Below are 17,581 nucleotides of genomic sequence, written 5' to 3'. Positions count from 1 at the left end.
AAATAAACAAGGGACTTCAGATGTCCCTTGTTTATTTATGTTTTTGGTCCCTAACCACACACGTTTCAAAAATCCCAAGTTAATGTATGTTTTCGCTCCGTTTCAAAATTCCTTCTGTGCAGGGCCTCCGTTCTGGGCCTGGAGAGCGTCCAAGGCACAGAAGCGGTTTCCATGGATGGCAGCCATGGAAAGGTAACAGCTACGTCTGACATGACACAGCGCAAGCTTCAAGCAGAACTAGTCCCCGGGTGACCCCACTCAGGCGCGCAACACCCATTGGACTCAAAGGGCTTCAGTCCCCCCCGTCGTTTGTTGCAGCCCGGGATGCGACAGCTTCCTGGTGCACACACAGGTCTTTAACAGACCATTTGCATGTTAATGAGGCCTCGCTGTTGTTTCACCCCTTCTAAGAGCCCCTGCAGTTCCACTCTGTATTATGGCTTAAAAGATTCAGCCCCCCCCCAACTTTTTTCTTAGCCCCCCCCCGAAATTTGGCTCTAGTTACGCCTCTGACCCCACTTGTTATTCCAGTTTGAAGTAGGGTGACCAGATTCTCAAAACAAAAAACCGGGACAGTTCATAGACATAGAAGTAGAACTACAGTTTGCAGTAACCATCGAAACAAAAGTAGGACTATTTGACAGCTGTCATAGACATAGAAAAAGGACTACAATGACAGCTGCCTCCACAGACACAGATGAAGAATTACAGATGACAAATGAGATGTGTGACACAAACAGCAATGGAATTTTAAGCTAACAGCATGTACATTATAGGATGTTGGGTTTTTGCTTTAACAATGCCAAGAACGGCCCCCAAACAAGTAACTTGCAAAAATGGCTAAAAAGCTTACCCTATACCAGAAGTTGAGATGGGGAAGAAGGAAGAGAAAGGGAGACAAAACGCACTATGCTGCGGGAAGGGCTGAGGAGGTAGGCCTGTCTGTTTCTCTGAGATGAGGAGAGGGATAGGAGAAGGCCTGTCTGTGCCCCCGAGGCTGTGACTATTGGCTTGTTTCTGCCTCTGAGATGAGTGCGGGGGGACGGGGACTGTGGCATTTCTTAGGTAAAAGGCTAACTCTAAACTAGATGTAGTAAGTTACTGGTGATGTGCACGCTGCTGTCAAACATAAGTGTCTCCTGTTGAGCAGCTTTAAAAATACCTCCTGGCACTGTGTATGCATCCATTCTCTGCTGTGAAAAAACAGTTTTTGACCTGATTATGCTCAAAAACATTTTCCCCAAAACAGGGGGCAGTTACTGTCCAATTACAAGCCAGCATTTCTGGTCATCTGGTAGAACTATCTAGCGCCCAGCTTCCTCCTAGGTAGGTGGTCTGAGTAGTGCAGAGAAGAGTACCAAAGCACTGACATTTTGTAGGTCACAGCAAGCAGAGCTCGCCTCTGACCCTGTGTATCTCTCCCAACTATGTCCCATGAGACAACTGCACCCGCAGACGTCTTTCCGCTTCTACGTCACGTAGGGCATTCAGATGTAGTAGAAATACTTCCCGAGCAGGCATCGAGGCTGCAGTAACTTCACCACATCACCACTTGCGCAAGACAACCGACTATTCCCCCCTAGACTCCCTTCAAACACTCATGCAACCTGTGCCCTCTCAGCGCTCCCAAACAGGGCAGCGCACAGAAATCCCATACAATGCTCTACAAAGACCAGGTGACATGACAGAAGTACCCAGGCTTTAAGTGGGATGAAAAAACAGGGGAAGGTCTCTCAAAGGGGTGTGGCCAATGTAATTAGGGCATGGCTTATAACACATAAGCTAAAAAATCTATGCTTACCATAGAGTCCCGCCCGAAAACTTGCTGCTTCTGTCATTGTATTCAGATAAATAATACAGTATGTAACATTACACCTACAACAAGCCAGGACTATTAGCTTTGTCAGTTGTTGTTAGCTGCATAAGATAAATAAGCAACAACTTTGGTTTCGTTGTACTTAACATTGAAAATGCTTCAGTTCTGCATTGATGAGACTGTGAAATAACTATATGGCAGTGAAGGGTGGTATTGCTGCGGTGGTAAGATTTTTTTGTTCATCCTGAGGGCAATAATGGAGAGCCTGATAGAGGCCAGTCTCAGCACCTGTGTGAAGTAAGCAGAGAAATATCCCGCTTTTTAAATAGTGTCTCTGTGCAAGACACTATTTAAAAACCGGGACATTTCTCTGTTTAACCTGGGTACTGCACAAAAACCAGGACATTTCTGAAATTTGGAGCAAAGTGTCGGGACACCGGGATACAGCTCCAAAAACCGGGACCGTCCGGGGAAAACTGGGATGTCTGGTCACCATAGTTTGAAGACATATTGGAACCAAGTACCAGTCACCAACACTCGATACAGGCACACCAGAATACAAAAACACCTCCCTCCTTACACATTAGTATAAATGCAAGGTACAGTCACATCATCTCCCTTAATTCACCAAAGAAAAGGTGAATTACATATTGAGCAGCACTAGGACTCCTGCCTCACACCGCCACACAGCAGAGCTAACCCTCACGGTTTATCACTCGGCGTCTTAAACCCCATGTTTGATCTTACTAAGGGCCTACTGTACAGGAACCGCATTGCGCGTGCCTCGAAGCCCCACCTTGGGATAGCTGCGCAGCTCACAACTTAGGATCATGTGGGTCTCCTCATCTATCTCTAGCATGCTGCAGCACGACTCTAGAACAGAGTTATTTTCTGCACGAGCAGGAAAGGCATAATTCCGAATATTAGTGAAGTTACCTAAACTGTTGGTGGAGTAGTGAACTCACAAACGCTGACTACTTAGCAGACACTCAAACGGGAACACGTTATGAAAACGGGTCCCTCAAACTGAGATTCCAATACGGCCTTGACAAGCACCAGCTTGTGAACCGTACAACATAGGTGGTCACTGAGCAGGGCTTCCAGGCTATGCATGCTGACGGGTGACGCTTGTTCTGTCGCCAGGGCTGGTGGTAATGCGAGCAAATGCCAGACCTAATAGATAGGATATGTTCGCGTGAGGAAGACAGGGGTAAATTTACATGAAATACTTAGAATGGAGCACAGAATTATATGATTGATAACAGCTAAACAGCGATGTAGTTGGGTAAATATAATTATGAAATGTAAATACTTTGGGGCATATTATCAAGACAGGCGATAAAATTATCGCAGCTTTAGCGGCAGAAAACTGCAGTTAAAATGGCGATATTGGGCTTGATAATATGCTCTATGGAATTCCAATTGAAGCTCAGGTTAGATGTCCTTCACATCTAACATGGGCTTCAATTGGAATTCCATAGAGCATATTATCAAGCTCATTATTTCAGTTTTAGTGGCAGTTTTCTGCCGCTAAAGCAGCGATAATTTTATCGCCTGTCTTGATAATATGCCCCTTTATTTTTAACTTTTCTCAGGTGAAAAATATTCTTATCACGGAGTAATCCAACATAATTCATTTACTAATAATAGGTAACAATTACACCCTTGTGTGTTCTTCTGTTGTGTAGAATCGGTAGTGTTCTTATTGCGTGTTTGTGAGTAGAAACTGGTATTTCTCTCTTAAGATGTTGATATTTTTGTCCGGACTATGAATCATTCCTGAATGCAAAGCATACGTGCATTAGTGTGCGTGAAAGATGCTGTGAATAAGGCGCGTTGTAGGGTGCACGACAGCGCATTCACCAACAGAGTCAGTAGGTGCACATGCTTTTCACCTCCAGATAGGCCGAAGTTAAGGGGCCATCAGGCCTCTTTTTGTTTGAATATCCTGACAGGAGGCGGCCTGGAACGTCACACTAAAATGTTAATGCCACAGAGGGGAAACAAAGGCACACAGCTTGTTATCTCTTCACAGGTACTTAAAAGAGGCATGCGTTTTGCCTTTGTTCAGTCCCTGTATATAATAGATGCATGCGCCATAACAATGTCAGATGGGTTTGTCTGTCCCACTATTTACACAAATAACAATTTCAATAGCACTATTTTATTTCTTTTATAGTGCTATTCATCCCAATGCAGGGTGTCAGAGCTCTTTACCTAACATACACATTATACACTGACAATAAATCATGTACATGTGTAAATCAATATACAAGTTGAGTTACATGAGACAGTGAGGGTTACGAGGTGTAGGAGTCACATGTCCTTCATAGCTCACTCTCATTGTGCAATATATCACAATGATTACAATTTATGAACTGCAGGTAATGAAAGGATCTCTGTGTTAAAAGCAGTAACCCACTTTACTATCTACATAAAATAAAAATCTGTCATCTGCAAGTTACCTGATGTGCTTTGCGGGACACACATTAACACTCTATGCTACTTTGATTCAAATCCGGGACTTTACAAATCACAGATCTCTCCAACAAATGCATTAACCTCCAGAGTTATCTCACCAATTGTATTATTCTGTGAGATTTATTGGGCACATTCATAGCAGGTGCCTTAACCCAGTCAAATATTTTGAAATGCAGAACTTGCAACCAATTTAGCAGAACTGATCTACGGCCATGCTTCTCCTTGTTGCCAATGTCTATATGACATGGTTTTAAAAAAAATATATATTAGTTGAGGCCCAGATTTTGCGTGTGGTTTGCTCCACATTTTTGGCACAGCCCCGAGGCCAAATCTCATTTGTTAAATCTCACATTGTACTTAAATGTACTCATGATATACCTGGTAAACATGTATGAGGTCTTAATATCTGATGTCACTTCATGTGATGTCACATCCAGTGAGGTCCAATTCGGACTCCCAGTGCACTGAGACCGAGCAGGCATGGAGGGTTGGCAGCACTACAGAGATTCACTTCCAGAGTGGCCCAGGTGTCCTGATTTTGCAGCCTCAACTGGCGAGACCAACAACCGCAAGGCCCATGGATGCACAGCACCCAGCCACCGTTCCACTCTGAACCAGAGGCACCCCAGCTCAGGTAACGACAAACCGGCTGTGCCCCCTTGTCCCCAGGACTCTTGTGACCCAAGCCCCTAATTGGGAGCTCCCGGACTTGCCGCCAAGTCCCCTTCTGCAGACTGTTTCTAGAATGCCCCCCGTCTTCCCACTGGTGTAGCGCACACAGCTACTAATCTAACCAGCCTCTCTGCACCCGGATCCTCCAGGGCAGGTAATGAGTAACTCCTGGTGGTACTGTTAATCTTGGCCCCTTTCAACCCTAAGTCCCAAAGGAGACCCCCAGAAATATGGCAAATAACTGCATTCATTATGTGCCTTTTCCCCATAGGGACACATTGTTACTTAAAGACACATTTAAGTGAACACTTTACTTACCTGTAAAAATTGATATTTAAATAAGTACTTACTTTCTTGGTATCAGAATTTATATAAAAATACAAGTCATTTTTCTAAGTTAGTCTCAGATGTATTCTTGAGTGCGTGTCTCATTTATTGCCTCTGTGAGTGCAACAAATGCTTAGCACTACCATCTGATAAGCCTAAACTGCTTGCCCACACAACCAGAAAAGAGAGCATTTAGTGTTTTCATGTTTGCCTCTGTAAACTAATGAGGGGTGCCTGGAATCTTTACAAAGTGTACCTCATTATGGGCCACTATATAAAGAGTCATCTTCCTACACTTTTCCTCTGGGCTTTCAAGTTTTTGGCCCAGTCCCTTAGGACCATTTTATGTGCCTCCCAGAGTGTCACTAGGGATGCAACTGCCCCAGCATTCTCTGTGAAATACAGATGTCGCCCTCAGCTAAGGGGTGTTTCAGTCTCCACTGGTCCGTCAAGCCGAGGGCATGGGTGAACTGGGTCAGTACAGTGTCTGGATGTGCAGCCAGTTGGGGGTCCTGATCCCTATCAATAACGCTGTTAAAGGCTCTCCCTTATGATATGCATTGAGGCTGTAGATTGCAGGAGTATGGGCCTTCACCTCATACACCTTTTGCTGTAGTCTGGGGGGGCATAGACATTTAAGATCACTATGGACTGATGACCCCAGGTGCCTTGGATGCTAACGTAGCATCCAGCCAGATCTTCTCATTTCCGACTCACTTGAAATTGAGGGTTCTTTGATATTAGCATTACCACCCCTCTGGATCCCCTGGGGAAGCTTGCATGTGCAAGCAATACATATGGACCCCTCTGGAGACACCTACATTTCACTCCAAAGAGATGGGTCTTCTGGAGCAGCACCATGTCTGGCGTTTGTCGGCAGCTAAACTGTACCACTAACCCTCCTTTTATATCTATTAACCAGCCCATTAATGTTCCAGGAAAGGGTTTTGGGCTTGGTCAACATCATTTGTCACCATCATTACAGTTTAGCAGCAGAGAAGCCAAACTGGTGTCCAGGGTCGTGTGTGATTCTGCGTGCTGTGTTGATCTAGTGTGTGCACTTCAGTGGAACTGTAACATGTAATAAATTCCCCCAACTGGTCCACAATTTTCCTGCATATGAGTTCAGAACTACCCATATCCCCAACTTCAGAAAGGTCAGTCATCCACCCATTACTCCGACCCCAAATACTTCGTACTACACCAATGTTCTCCCTCACACCAAAATCCCACTGGTAACAATAAAATGAAAAATTAGGGGTAGGGATGCGCTGGAGCCCCCTGCTGATGAAGGATGCTGATTATGTTTTAGTTGTCCATCTCCTCCTGCAGCCATTACCTCAGTAAAGCCGGTCACCAGGCCCACCATGGGGAAAATACCATTGTAGCTAACGTCCATCTCCAGCCTCCGGCTGGTCATTGGTCCCTCTGCCCTGACATCGGAGAACCCTCATCCCCTACCCCATTCTGCACTGTCATCTGCTGACTCCATCGCTCAGCTCCTTTCCAGACAGTTTCAGTATCTGATGATTCTGAGGAGCGATTGTACATCGGGGAACTTTCTATAGAATGTCTGTGCCTACTGGCACGTTCTCTAACCCTCATTGGCATGCCTCCACAGTTTCCCCATGCCAGCTGCGGTAGGGGCATGTAGCAGGTAAGTTCTCTTTTTTCAGCAGCCCACTCACATGCCACTTCAGGAATATCAAAGAAAAAAGATTTGTTGTTATGCACCGCAGCATGCAGGATAGGTTCATCTTACACAGTTTCCTTTTTACTCCCTCAAAGGATTTACAGTGGGTTTGGACTTGTCTGGTATAGTCCGGGGAGATCCTTATTCTGGAGGATTGATATAATAGCTCATTTTATTTATGTGCTTCTCTGAAGATCACGTCTCTGTCTTGAAAGTTGAAAATGCAAGGAGGATTCGGTGCAAGAGTTTGTTGCGCAATTTCAATTGCAAATCTCTGCAAACGTCCCCCGGTAAGCACACATCTCTCGAACCATTCCTCCAGGTGAGACTGCAGCGAGCACGTCTTTAGGGTCTCTAGGAACCCAACAAACCACAAGTTGTTGTGTCTTTACCTGTTATCTACATATTCCGCCCTATCCTCCAGAATCTTGGTAGAGGTTTTAAGCTGTTTTGCTTCTGCGTGGAAGGTACATATCACGTCCTCGAGTGTGGACACATAACTCTCCACCTCTGTAACACTTTCAACTATGTTGCAAAGATCCTGTCTCAGGAGCACTATATCAGCCCCCACCCTTCCTATCTTCATCCATCAAAAAGCAAAGAACTGAGTTCCTGAGTTGAGAGCCCAGGGCCGCAGGGGCAGAGGGTGGCAGGCAGTGTCTGTCCCTCCTCAGCCTGCCTGTCTTGTTTACCACCATTTACTGGTGCGGTAAAGGTGACTAGGAGTAATCAATCTCATTTTGTCCTATTGTGGGCCCCCCTATCTTATTAACCAGGCCCTACTCCAGTCCACCTGCCCTGCTCTCCTCTGTCTCCAAAGCAGCATGTGCAGGTGGAAGTGGGTGCTCTTGTCCTGCCCCCAGGTTTGGCCCTTACACATTCTAGTAGTCTCTGGGGCATGTGTCCCTACTCCTGTGTCAGTGTCTAAGGGGGGTACACCAATCCAAAGTGGGGGTATCTTCTCTTGTTAAAACTGCCCAAATTGATGAATGCCCTTGAAGTCCCTGCATTAGAGCCTCCAGACCCAGCTGGGGTCCAGTAAAAACTAAGGGCACACGGCTGGTCGGTGGACTCAAGGCCCAGAACACCTCCCCAAAAGACTCTCTCTACCCCGGTTGTTGCCGGCCCTAGGGTGACTTCCCCACTTGCAACCCTTGGGGGAGGAAAATCTTGACCCCGCAGCCTCCTGTCCCGTCTTCACTTCACCAGGCCCCAAAGCCAATGCCATGGGCCCCAGCCACCTCTGTTCTCCCCGGCAGCCGCCAGGATATCGCTCCACCCGAAGCGGCCGAGGCTCTCAGACCACAGCAACCCTGCTGCTGAGGCATTGTGGCAGCCCCTCCAGGCTGGTGGCTTCTCTCCCTCTTCACTCAACCTGGACCTGAGTGTGTCTACTGACCGAAACCACATGCTGGGTAGGTCAATAGCAAGAGCAATACAGTGGATTTAACCAGATTATGGAGGAGGCTCAGGAGCAACCGTAATCTTGGTCAGCTCGGCCATGCCCACCCCTAGTAACACACTTGTGGAATTTTTCTGACCCACAAAATCTAGTAAGTAGGAAGATAGCAGACTAATAGGAGGAAATTCCCTTGGTTGAATTAACGTTTTGAATGAAGTATTTATTTTTATGTATTGTTATTTTTTTGAACAAGCTTACAACATACCTTATTTGCCTCTGGGTGTCTGTGAGATGGCTAGGAACCAGCAGCAGTTGGTTACAAATTGTTCTGAGAAGGCAGGTTAAAATTTAGGCAAGCACAATGTTAAAAAAAGCTTTCTTTAGCCAGCATTGATAAAGTATTTCATTGTGCAATAGTTCATAAACAACACAACCTTATGGACGTTGGCTTATTCATAGTGAGGTTTTCATTTGGGGAATGCCTCAGGCTGAGTATTTCATTTTAAATTTCCTTGGTGGATGTATGGTGTGTCCTGGTGGTTTGAGGGTCAGAGATTTTGATATTTCTGGTTCGCTGCTGGTATTAAAGTTAATATTATTATTCAGCCTCGCTGTTGTTGTGTAAGGGGATGATGGGTTTAATGCGGTGTTTTTTAAAGTTTGCTTTCAAGTCCATGAAAGTGCATGCCGTGTGGGTGTGGCCTTGGGGCTCCTCCCTTAAGTCCAATCATCTGACCCCTTTTAATTTTCCCTTGTTCTCGGTAAGTCTGCGTGAGCTTCTCCCTGTGGCACCAGCGAATTTGCGAGCACAGCAGTTTCAATGAATGTGTGTCCTCTACTACACCCAGTTCAGAATTTGCGGGTTAATTCTCAAAGATGATAGATGCAGACACCTTGACACATGTCTTTGTTTATATGTTAGGGACTGGGCACTTTCTCGTCAGGGGTATTTGCAAAACCAATGCAGATTGCCATTCAGCCATAGTTCTGTGGTCTAGGCGGTCTCTTGGTGATCAGTTGAGGGGGAGTAACATGTTTCTTTTTTAGTGTTTAGCTGCTCACACATACTGTTGACCAAGTCTGGAATTGTCAGTATCCACCAACAAATCGTCAGCGTTTCATTATGGAAGCATGTTAGACAATACTTCCTTTTTACAATGGTAGTAGGAGGCACAGAATCTGTTTAATACGAAGCACAGAATCAGACGAGGGCATCCTTAATTCAGGATTTTTGTCCAAGGAGAGATTTTCTTCATACACGTATTTTGTTGAGTTGTGTTTAGAGGTGTTCTGTTTTTTTTTATAATTTCTATGGAAGATGTTTTTTTATGGTAATATTTTTTGTCTGCTGTCTATTCTTAAAATTGGTAGGTGACCCTGATAAAAAAAATGAAAAATTAACTCTTGTAGTCATTCCAGCATGATTTAGGTTTCTTGAATAAAGGGTACTAAATACATAAGTATGGTGGTTGAGATTGTGTAAGCACCTAACACCTGTAATTTTCATGACAATCATGCAAATCGTACAAATCACATTTGTGTGAGTGCCTGCTTGAAAACAATCACCCAAGAGGCCGGTTAAATATACTGGGCAGTAATTTCACATTAACATTTTATTCAAAATATGCCCTCTGTGCTCAATGTATTGGTCAGTCTTTTGTGTGACATTTTCTAATCAAGCCAGTCTGTGGCATGCAAAAATAAAAAAAAATTAAAACCCAAAAATGCACGCAAGAATACGCATGCTTGAAAATGCCAAGGCCTTTTCGTGTTCAAATTATCTTAATTAATGTATACAGTTATGAAATTAAATGATAAATACGAAAGGCAGTGATAAGTCATTCACAAGGCAGTCTCGTCTCATGCTCTCTAAATAATGCATGGATTGTGGTGACATCACCCACGTTGCAATGACCCTGATGAAAAGATTTCCATTTTCTAAACAAGTCCTTAACCAACGTGTCTTATATTTTACGCTACTAATGAGTAATCACTTCATTACAGGGTACCCCGGCCAGTCTTGTACGGTATAAGGTGGATGTGAACCAGTTTCCTTACAGCGGCAGCATTTTTGATGTTGAGGAAAATACTGGACGTGTCATCACGCGTGTGAATCTCAATGAAGACCCAAGCACAACTTTTAAGGTACAGATATGAGTGGGGTCAGCCGAAGCTGCACACTGTTGTGTATTTAATAATAGGATTAACTCTGCGACCTGTAAAATGGTGTCTTTAATTTCAACATGTGATTAGCGTTTAATCGCATTCGTCCACTGATTTCTTTTCATTGTTGCTTAAAGCTAGGTTTATTTAAACAAAAAAAATCAAATGGAAGAGATTATGCATTTGCAGATTATCTATGCTTGTTTCATAATTAGTGGGAACACTAATCTCAACAGAATAAAGAGTAAAGGCTGCACGGGATGCAGATAGGAGCTAGGTGCCTATTGAGAATGTCATTGCACTGTCTATATTGTGTACACTAACTCAGTAACACTGTCGGTACTGCAGCCCGATCACCTAATTCCTTATCAATATACATTCGTCATCCCAGTGCCCTATAATGCAAACAGAAAGGCCAAATACCGATTCCACGTCACAGATGCAGGCCTTTTCATCATCCCACTTACGGGTAATTAATTCACTAGCTAACAGACAGCAAATACAAATAAACACTTTAAACTTATTGTAATATTAATTGCACGGAAATTGATTACATTTTCGACAATTGCAGATTGCAAATTGCATTTTGACTTTCAGAATTCCTACATCTTGTTTCATAACCACAGCATGTGCTCTCAAGACTGTGTCCAAACCACAGTGTGGCCATCATTACAAGTGAGCACTTAGGGGTATATTCACAAAAACCTGTGATAACTACCCTAAGAGTAGCATAACGCATCTTTCAATATCGCAGCCCATCGCGGGAAAATAACCCCTGTGACAACGTGGGATTCACAACAAGGTGGTAGCATGCGATAGTCACCAGTTAACGCACCAAATGTCTGAGTCAAAATCAATGCCACGCCACAGAAATGCGATACGCGAACGTAAAAAGACATGCGATAAGGCCAACCGTGGCACAAAAACCAGCCACAGGCCTGCAAATCCAACGTGGCTGGCGGAACAATGCACTATAAAAACCACAGAAAAAATACACCAAAAACAATCCAAAGTGTGTAGCAACATGGATGCACCCTCAGACAGCACAGGGGCCAACCCGAACCCCACAACCTCCACAGACTACCAGCAAGGAACAACGGGGTCGGGCAAGGCCAAGGAGAAGAGGGAGAGGAAAACAGGGTGCAGACCACAGGAAAACAAGACCAGCGTCACGGAGGTGACAGAACACTACCTGCAACTGACCCACTAGCAGACCACCTGGATTGCAGTCAGAGTGCCCAGGAGGCCAATCCAGGAGGCCAATAGGCGCCGGAATGACGTAACTACCTAAACCAGGCACAAACCCACTGCCAACAGGAAGGCAGCAACGGCGACAGGAGGAGGGAGTCCAGCACCACCGGAGGAACTGAAGGAAACCCATGTCACAGTCATCAGTGTGGAGATGGTGCAAGGAGTAGGGAGTGCAGACACAGCTCGAGTGGACCTGACACAACAACAGGGACTGGGGGTATGGGGGAGTGGGCACAATGGCACACATGCACAACGAGGTGTAACACACTGCACACCCACAATCACCCAGGTCCATGGGCCCAATCCCCTTGGCACCCTGCAGCACACACACATAGCATGAACAGCACACCCACATTGACGACAATGAGGAACAACACGCAAAGCCGACACTGCAGAACAGAGGACACAACTGGCTCTGCACATGCACAGAAACATGCCTGCAACATCTGACGGAGCTGAAAACTGTGAAATGGAAATGTACGCCTACGACATCACATCCGTCATGTAGACCAAATCTACACTGTCCCGCAGAAGAATCCAGCACCCCACGAAATTTCACAATTTCCATTGCCATAAAGTCTGCATGCAAACCTGCATAATGTGCCACCATATATGTCAACGCAAAGTCAATACGCACCTCCCCTTTACATCACAGAGGGGCACACAACACCTTCAGCAGAGCACAGAATACAACACATCAGTGATGCCGGAGAGGACCACCACACCGTCGTCACCAACGTCCTTCAACAGCACATGGATATCCCACGCAACCCCCCACCAAGACTCGGACAGCCAAGCTACTCAGAGGAGAACACCCAGCCAGCAACAGACCCCACAGCAGGAAGCACCTGCAAGCACAGCTGGCCCACGACACTTCACCCATCCACACATCGCACCCCAATGCCATGTTCCTGCATGCCAAAAGGAGGTGGCCCAACAGGTGTAGGTGGGGGCCAAACCCATGAAATGCGAACCAGGACACATACGTAGGTGTCCATCATCCCTCAGGGGCCACCAACACCACACTAAGGAGACCCACACTGCCATAGAGACACATGCAGTTGCACATTCACAGAACAGAATCACGGGCAGGGGCGCTCAAATTCCAGTCACACACCCATGTTGGCTCTGCGTACGATTGCCCAAGCTACTCCCCTTATGAATTGAGTGGGTGACGACAAAGCTACATGTCCAAGCTCCAACCCGCTGCCTACGGTGACACATCTGCATCCGATGTAGCCAGCACAATGTAATGTTGTAGGGCCCTCATGCATACAACAAGACCACAGGGACACACGTAGATATTATGTTGAACTGGCTACGGGCACCTGCGCCCGGCCCCTTTATTGGCGGGGCCACATGTACAGTGATGCCTGTGCTGGATGTGTGTGGGGTGAGTGTAAGCCAGCCTGCACAGAATGCCTGGTGCTGGCAACAACTTGAACATTGGACACCAGTGCAACGGAAACAGCAAACACATGCATAACAGAGTCAACTGCACAACAACATAGAGGTAGCCGGAGTAAGGACAGAGGTCACCCGAAACTCAGTCAGGAGGTTCCGTGAGTTGCAGTTCACTCAGGTATGGGCACTAGAGATGAGCGCGCTCATGTGAAGGAAATGCTAGGATTGTGTCCCTTTGTGTTAGTCCTGATGCAGATGCAGTGGGGTGTGTTAGACCTGCATCAACTTCCTCATCAACGTCCCAGGTCTTCCACACTGTCTGAGGTGACAGTTGTGTGCGCAGTCCACAGCGCATTACCCAGTAATGGTTCCGGGTGTGTGGCTCAACTACCACCTCCAGTTTGCATTTCTGCCTTGGGGATGTTGCCTTCTGCCCTCCCATTGTCTGTGCCATCTCCCATCTGCACACTTGACACATCTGCCTCATCATAGTCCCAGCTCTTCCACACTGCTTGAGGTGACATTGCTGCACAACTTCTCCATGGCACACATGTCAATCAGTAATGGACAATGGCTTGTGGTGCACCGAGTCACTGGCACCTGGAGTGCTGAGCACGGTATCAGGCTGGTGATGGCATCCACGACAGGTCTGAGCAACTCCGTAAGTCTGTCAGGAACACCGTGTCGACTGTGGAAGATGGCTTTTGGAGGTGGTCCTTGCAGTGGTTGTGTGTGCCTCCTGCGGTGATGCCACTTCCGGGCCAGTCAGGACTCGATTGGGTGTGTGAGCCCTGCTGGGATGCTCCTGGGCCCGGAGGCTTCGTACAGCGCAGGGCCACAGAGAAATGGCGTTGATGATCCCCAAGGCCAACGCTTCAGGGGCCATCCAATTTCTCAGAAGAAGGGGTGCCGGACCTGACTAGTACAGAGTTTGTGGCCCCGGATGCACAGCGGCCAGCACAGAAACCCAGCCAAAGGACGGTGACTTGAGGTGCAGCCAGAAGGGTCATGCAACCTGAGCGGGTCACCATCAATGTCCGAGGTGTATGTTACAGAGGGTTTCGGGGGACAGTGGAAGGTGTCCTCCGGGGCATGACGCCAAAAGGTTAGATTTTATCCAGAAGCAGAAAATGGATGAGTGGAATGCGACAGCCTCGTTGCCACCACCAATTCGGTATCAGCTACATGAGGATGAAAACTGCCCCCTGGTCCATACACTCAGATGCCACCAAAGTTAGACCAGAGAGTGTCCATGATTATCAGGGAACAGACTTAGTGGCACCGGGGCTGAGAGGGGATGCAGTCTGCGATGATGCCGGTACACTGATATGAACTCAGCCAATGCAAAATGAAGAGTCTGTGACCTACTGGATCGCAGTGTAGGGCCGAGGCAGCGGTCAGCATGGGCCATTCACCGAGTATTGCCGGCACAGGTTGGTGGCCCCACCGGCCTGCGTAGTTCAGGTTCAGTGGCACCACGTGTTCGCTCACCTCCGTGACTGTGACCCGGCTTTCGTCTGGACTGAGCTGCATCTTCCTCTTACTCCTCTCCGTGCGACCACTGGTGTGCACTCTACCATTCGTGATTTGCGCCAAGAGGCTGGATGTGGGACCTACTTGTCCAGAGGGTAGTCCTTGTCCCTCATCCATGTGTCGCTGGCTGGCGTTAGTGGCACCACGTGTCGCAAATAGCCCATATGGAACTATGCCTCACTGATCGGGGTGGGTCTGGTGCTGTGGCCGCTGTCCCGGAATTGGGGTCACTGCCATTCATGAATCTGGACACATTTTCGCACATGTTACCAACTGGGCCGAAGCGTAGTCCGAAGGTGGCAGTAGAGTACGTCAATGAGAAAGGAGTTAAGCGGGCCTGTGTCGTGGAGGCTGTGATGGACTGAGGAGGCTGCCAAGGTTGTGGCCCTCTGGCTTGAAGCTTGCGTCTGCATATGGTGGGCCCTCCTTGACACACGCCGGTGTCGGCTGGTGATCAGTGTGGCCTGGCTGTGCAGGGGCGGGCCTGACGGGTTTGTGGTCCTGCGTGCAGGGGTCCGGCAGGCGCACGACCTCGCAGGCAACTCCGCTCACGAGGTCGGCCTTGGCCTCGTGGTGGGGTGAGAGGCGCCGCCCTGGCAGAGATGTTGTGCTTTCCGGAAGAGGACCACGCCCAGGGCTACGTGCTTTTTATTCGCACCCCTACGCTGGCATGGCATACGCCGGGCCATACCACTCTGGTTACTCTTGGGGGAGGCGTAACAGGCAACATTTCTGCAAGGTCCCCCACTGGCACGAGTAAAATGGTTGCGTCCACTGTCCACTGGACTCCAGACCCCGGAGGTGTGTGCCGCCATGAATATGGGTGTGTTCTGCATACTGCGGTCTGTCCAGCACATCTCCGCCACTCTTGGCATTGTGTACTTTCCCAATCATAGTTCTACTGCATCCTTCACACATGCCTGGTGGCCACCTCTTCCCACATTTGGAGGTTGTGTGGCTGAGGAGCCATGCCGTTGATGGCTCATGTTCACGGCTTGGCCAGGTAACCATTGTGAGTTGTTCTGTCGTGTCTGGTGGGTGGTAATGTTGTTGTGCATGTTGCTAGTGATTTTGTGACGTGCGCATTACCAGGGTTGTGAGTTGCATGTTGTGGAAATGAGGTGAGTAGGGTGTCCTTTTGAAACTTGCCATGGGTCTGTGCATTTCTCTTGTTTCCATCCATGGTATGCTGGTTGCTGATGGACTGTCATGCACACTGGCTGTGTATTTGCAAGCGACATTGTTGGATGTTCCACGGTGTTCTGTTGTTGCCTGCACATTGATGTGAGACGTGTGCTTCCTGTTCTGGTGATTGTGTGCTGTGTCACCAGGGGGCACAAGTGGGACATGTGTGCTGTGGATTGCCCCCAACACATGCGTGCATCCTGCTATGGTGTATGGTGCTTGCTTGGTCTCCAGCGGATACTGCGCATTGTGTTGGACGTATGGGGACTGGGGTACCAGGGTGATGGTGATGTCCATGACAATTGTGGGGGACTTGGATGTGGCTGGCTGTGGGACTCCTCCGACTCTGGAGGTTGTTGTTTGGGGGATGCCAGGGGCCAACAGGTGCAGCCAATCCAGCAGCTTGGTGTGGTGTGGGATGTTGGTTGTCCGCTATGTTGGTGCCGTAGGCCTGTTAGGCGATGATGGTCAGGATGCGTAGGATGGTTGTTCCTTTCAGCCTGTAGTGGACGGTGACATTATCAGATGTTGGGTCTGTGAGGCTGGTGCGTTTCCTGGAGGTCCGCTGTCTTTGTCTGCGCTGGTTCTGTGGTTGTCCGGGGGGGGGGCTGTTCCAGGTGTGGGGTGGGGTCCTGGAGTGGTCTCGGTGGGTATGTGGCACTCTTGGGTGTCCGGGCCGCATGATGAGTGGCTCCTTGACATCTGTTGCACTTCCGATGTGGCCCTGGGCTGGTCTCCCTTTGGTGGTGCTGCCTGTCGTCCGACTTAACACCAGGTCAGAGCAGGTGTAGATTTCCTGGTGCTAACGCGCCTTATCGCCTGTTTTGTGTTTTTATCGCTGATCTGCCTGGTTGTTGAGAATGTTGAGGAGTGGTGTGGTCGTGGCTTTTGTCACGGGAATGCCCACCCGGCATCTCTTTAGCGATAGTTGCGGGGATCCTCTGTGACAATGTTTTTTGCGGCTGCTATCACGGGTAAACTGGTGCTGTGGGCTGTTAGCACCAGCTAGTGAATGAGGAGGTAAATTTATCACGACTTTGGCTGCGATAAAGTGGCGTTAATTTGGCGATAGCTCCTTGTGAATATGGCCCTTAGTTTCAACTGAGCTGGCCCAGGGCAAAATGAGTAATGACAGGCTAAATTCGACCGAAAATGACTAATTCCTGGGAAATCCTTGTTTCTTAGTGGGCCCTCAAGTTGTAATTTGTAATGGGCAGGTTTTCCCTGCCCCCCAGATTTACTGGTACAAAAAGATTCAGAGGAGTGTATTATAATATCGGCCACTGGAATTACGCAGCAGAAGAGGCCCAAGTTGTGCGGCAGGGCTGAGTAAATTATGCGGCAAGAAAAGCCAAAGTATGCAGCATAATGAGGCATATTTTGTAACGGTATTACTTCATTATGTTGACATTTCTAACTTTTTGACACTGTCCAGACATTGGTTGCATCGCATTAGTACCAATTAAACACCCAGACAATTCTTGTGTATTACCTGCATAGTTGCTGGAGGACCTTACTTTTGTCCTCCCAGACTTTTTTCTCTGGGTTTGTTGAGAGTATGCTGCTTTCTTCTCACTGGACACTAGGAATACTGCAGCATACACCCCCTCAGACCCCCACCTTAGAGTCCAAGTTTAGTACGGTCGAAGACCTT

The 17,581-nt window shown here is 47.7% G+C and overlaps 1 protein-coding gene across 1 annotated transcript in view; it reads left to right on the top strand.

The window, feature by feature from the left end:
• The window catches only part of PCDH15 (protocadherin related 15), a 2,378,624-nt gene that overhangs the window by 1,791,070 nt on the left and 569,973 nt on the right, over nt 1-17,581 (top strand). The window contains exon 22 of the mRNA XM_085614969.1: nt 10,396-10,536. Within this exon, the coding sequence (XP_085471095.1) occupies nt 10,396-10,536 (141 nt within the window). The remainder of the gene's footprint in view (nt 1-10,395; nt 10,537-17,581) is intronic.

The sequence above is a fragment of the Triturus cristatus genome, chromosome 1_2 (assembly GCF_964204655.1).
Source record: "Triturus cristatus chromosome 1_2, aTriCri1.1, whole genome shotgun sequence".
In the NCBI taxonomy this organism is placed as follows: Eukaryota; Metazoa; Chordata; class Amphibia; order Caudata; family Salamandridae; genus Triturus; species Triturus cristatus.
Note: the sequence above shows the minus strand (reverse complement) of the source record. Positions and strands in the feature narration are given on the sequence as shown.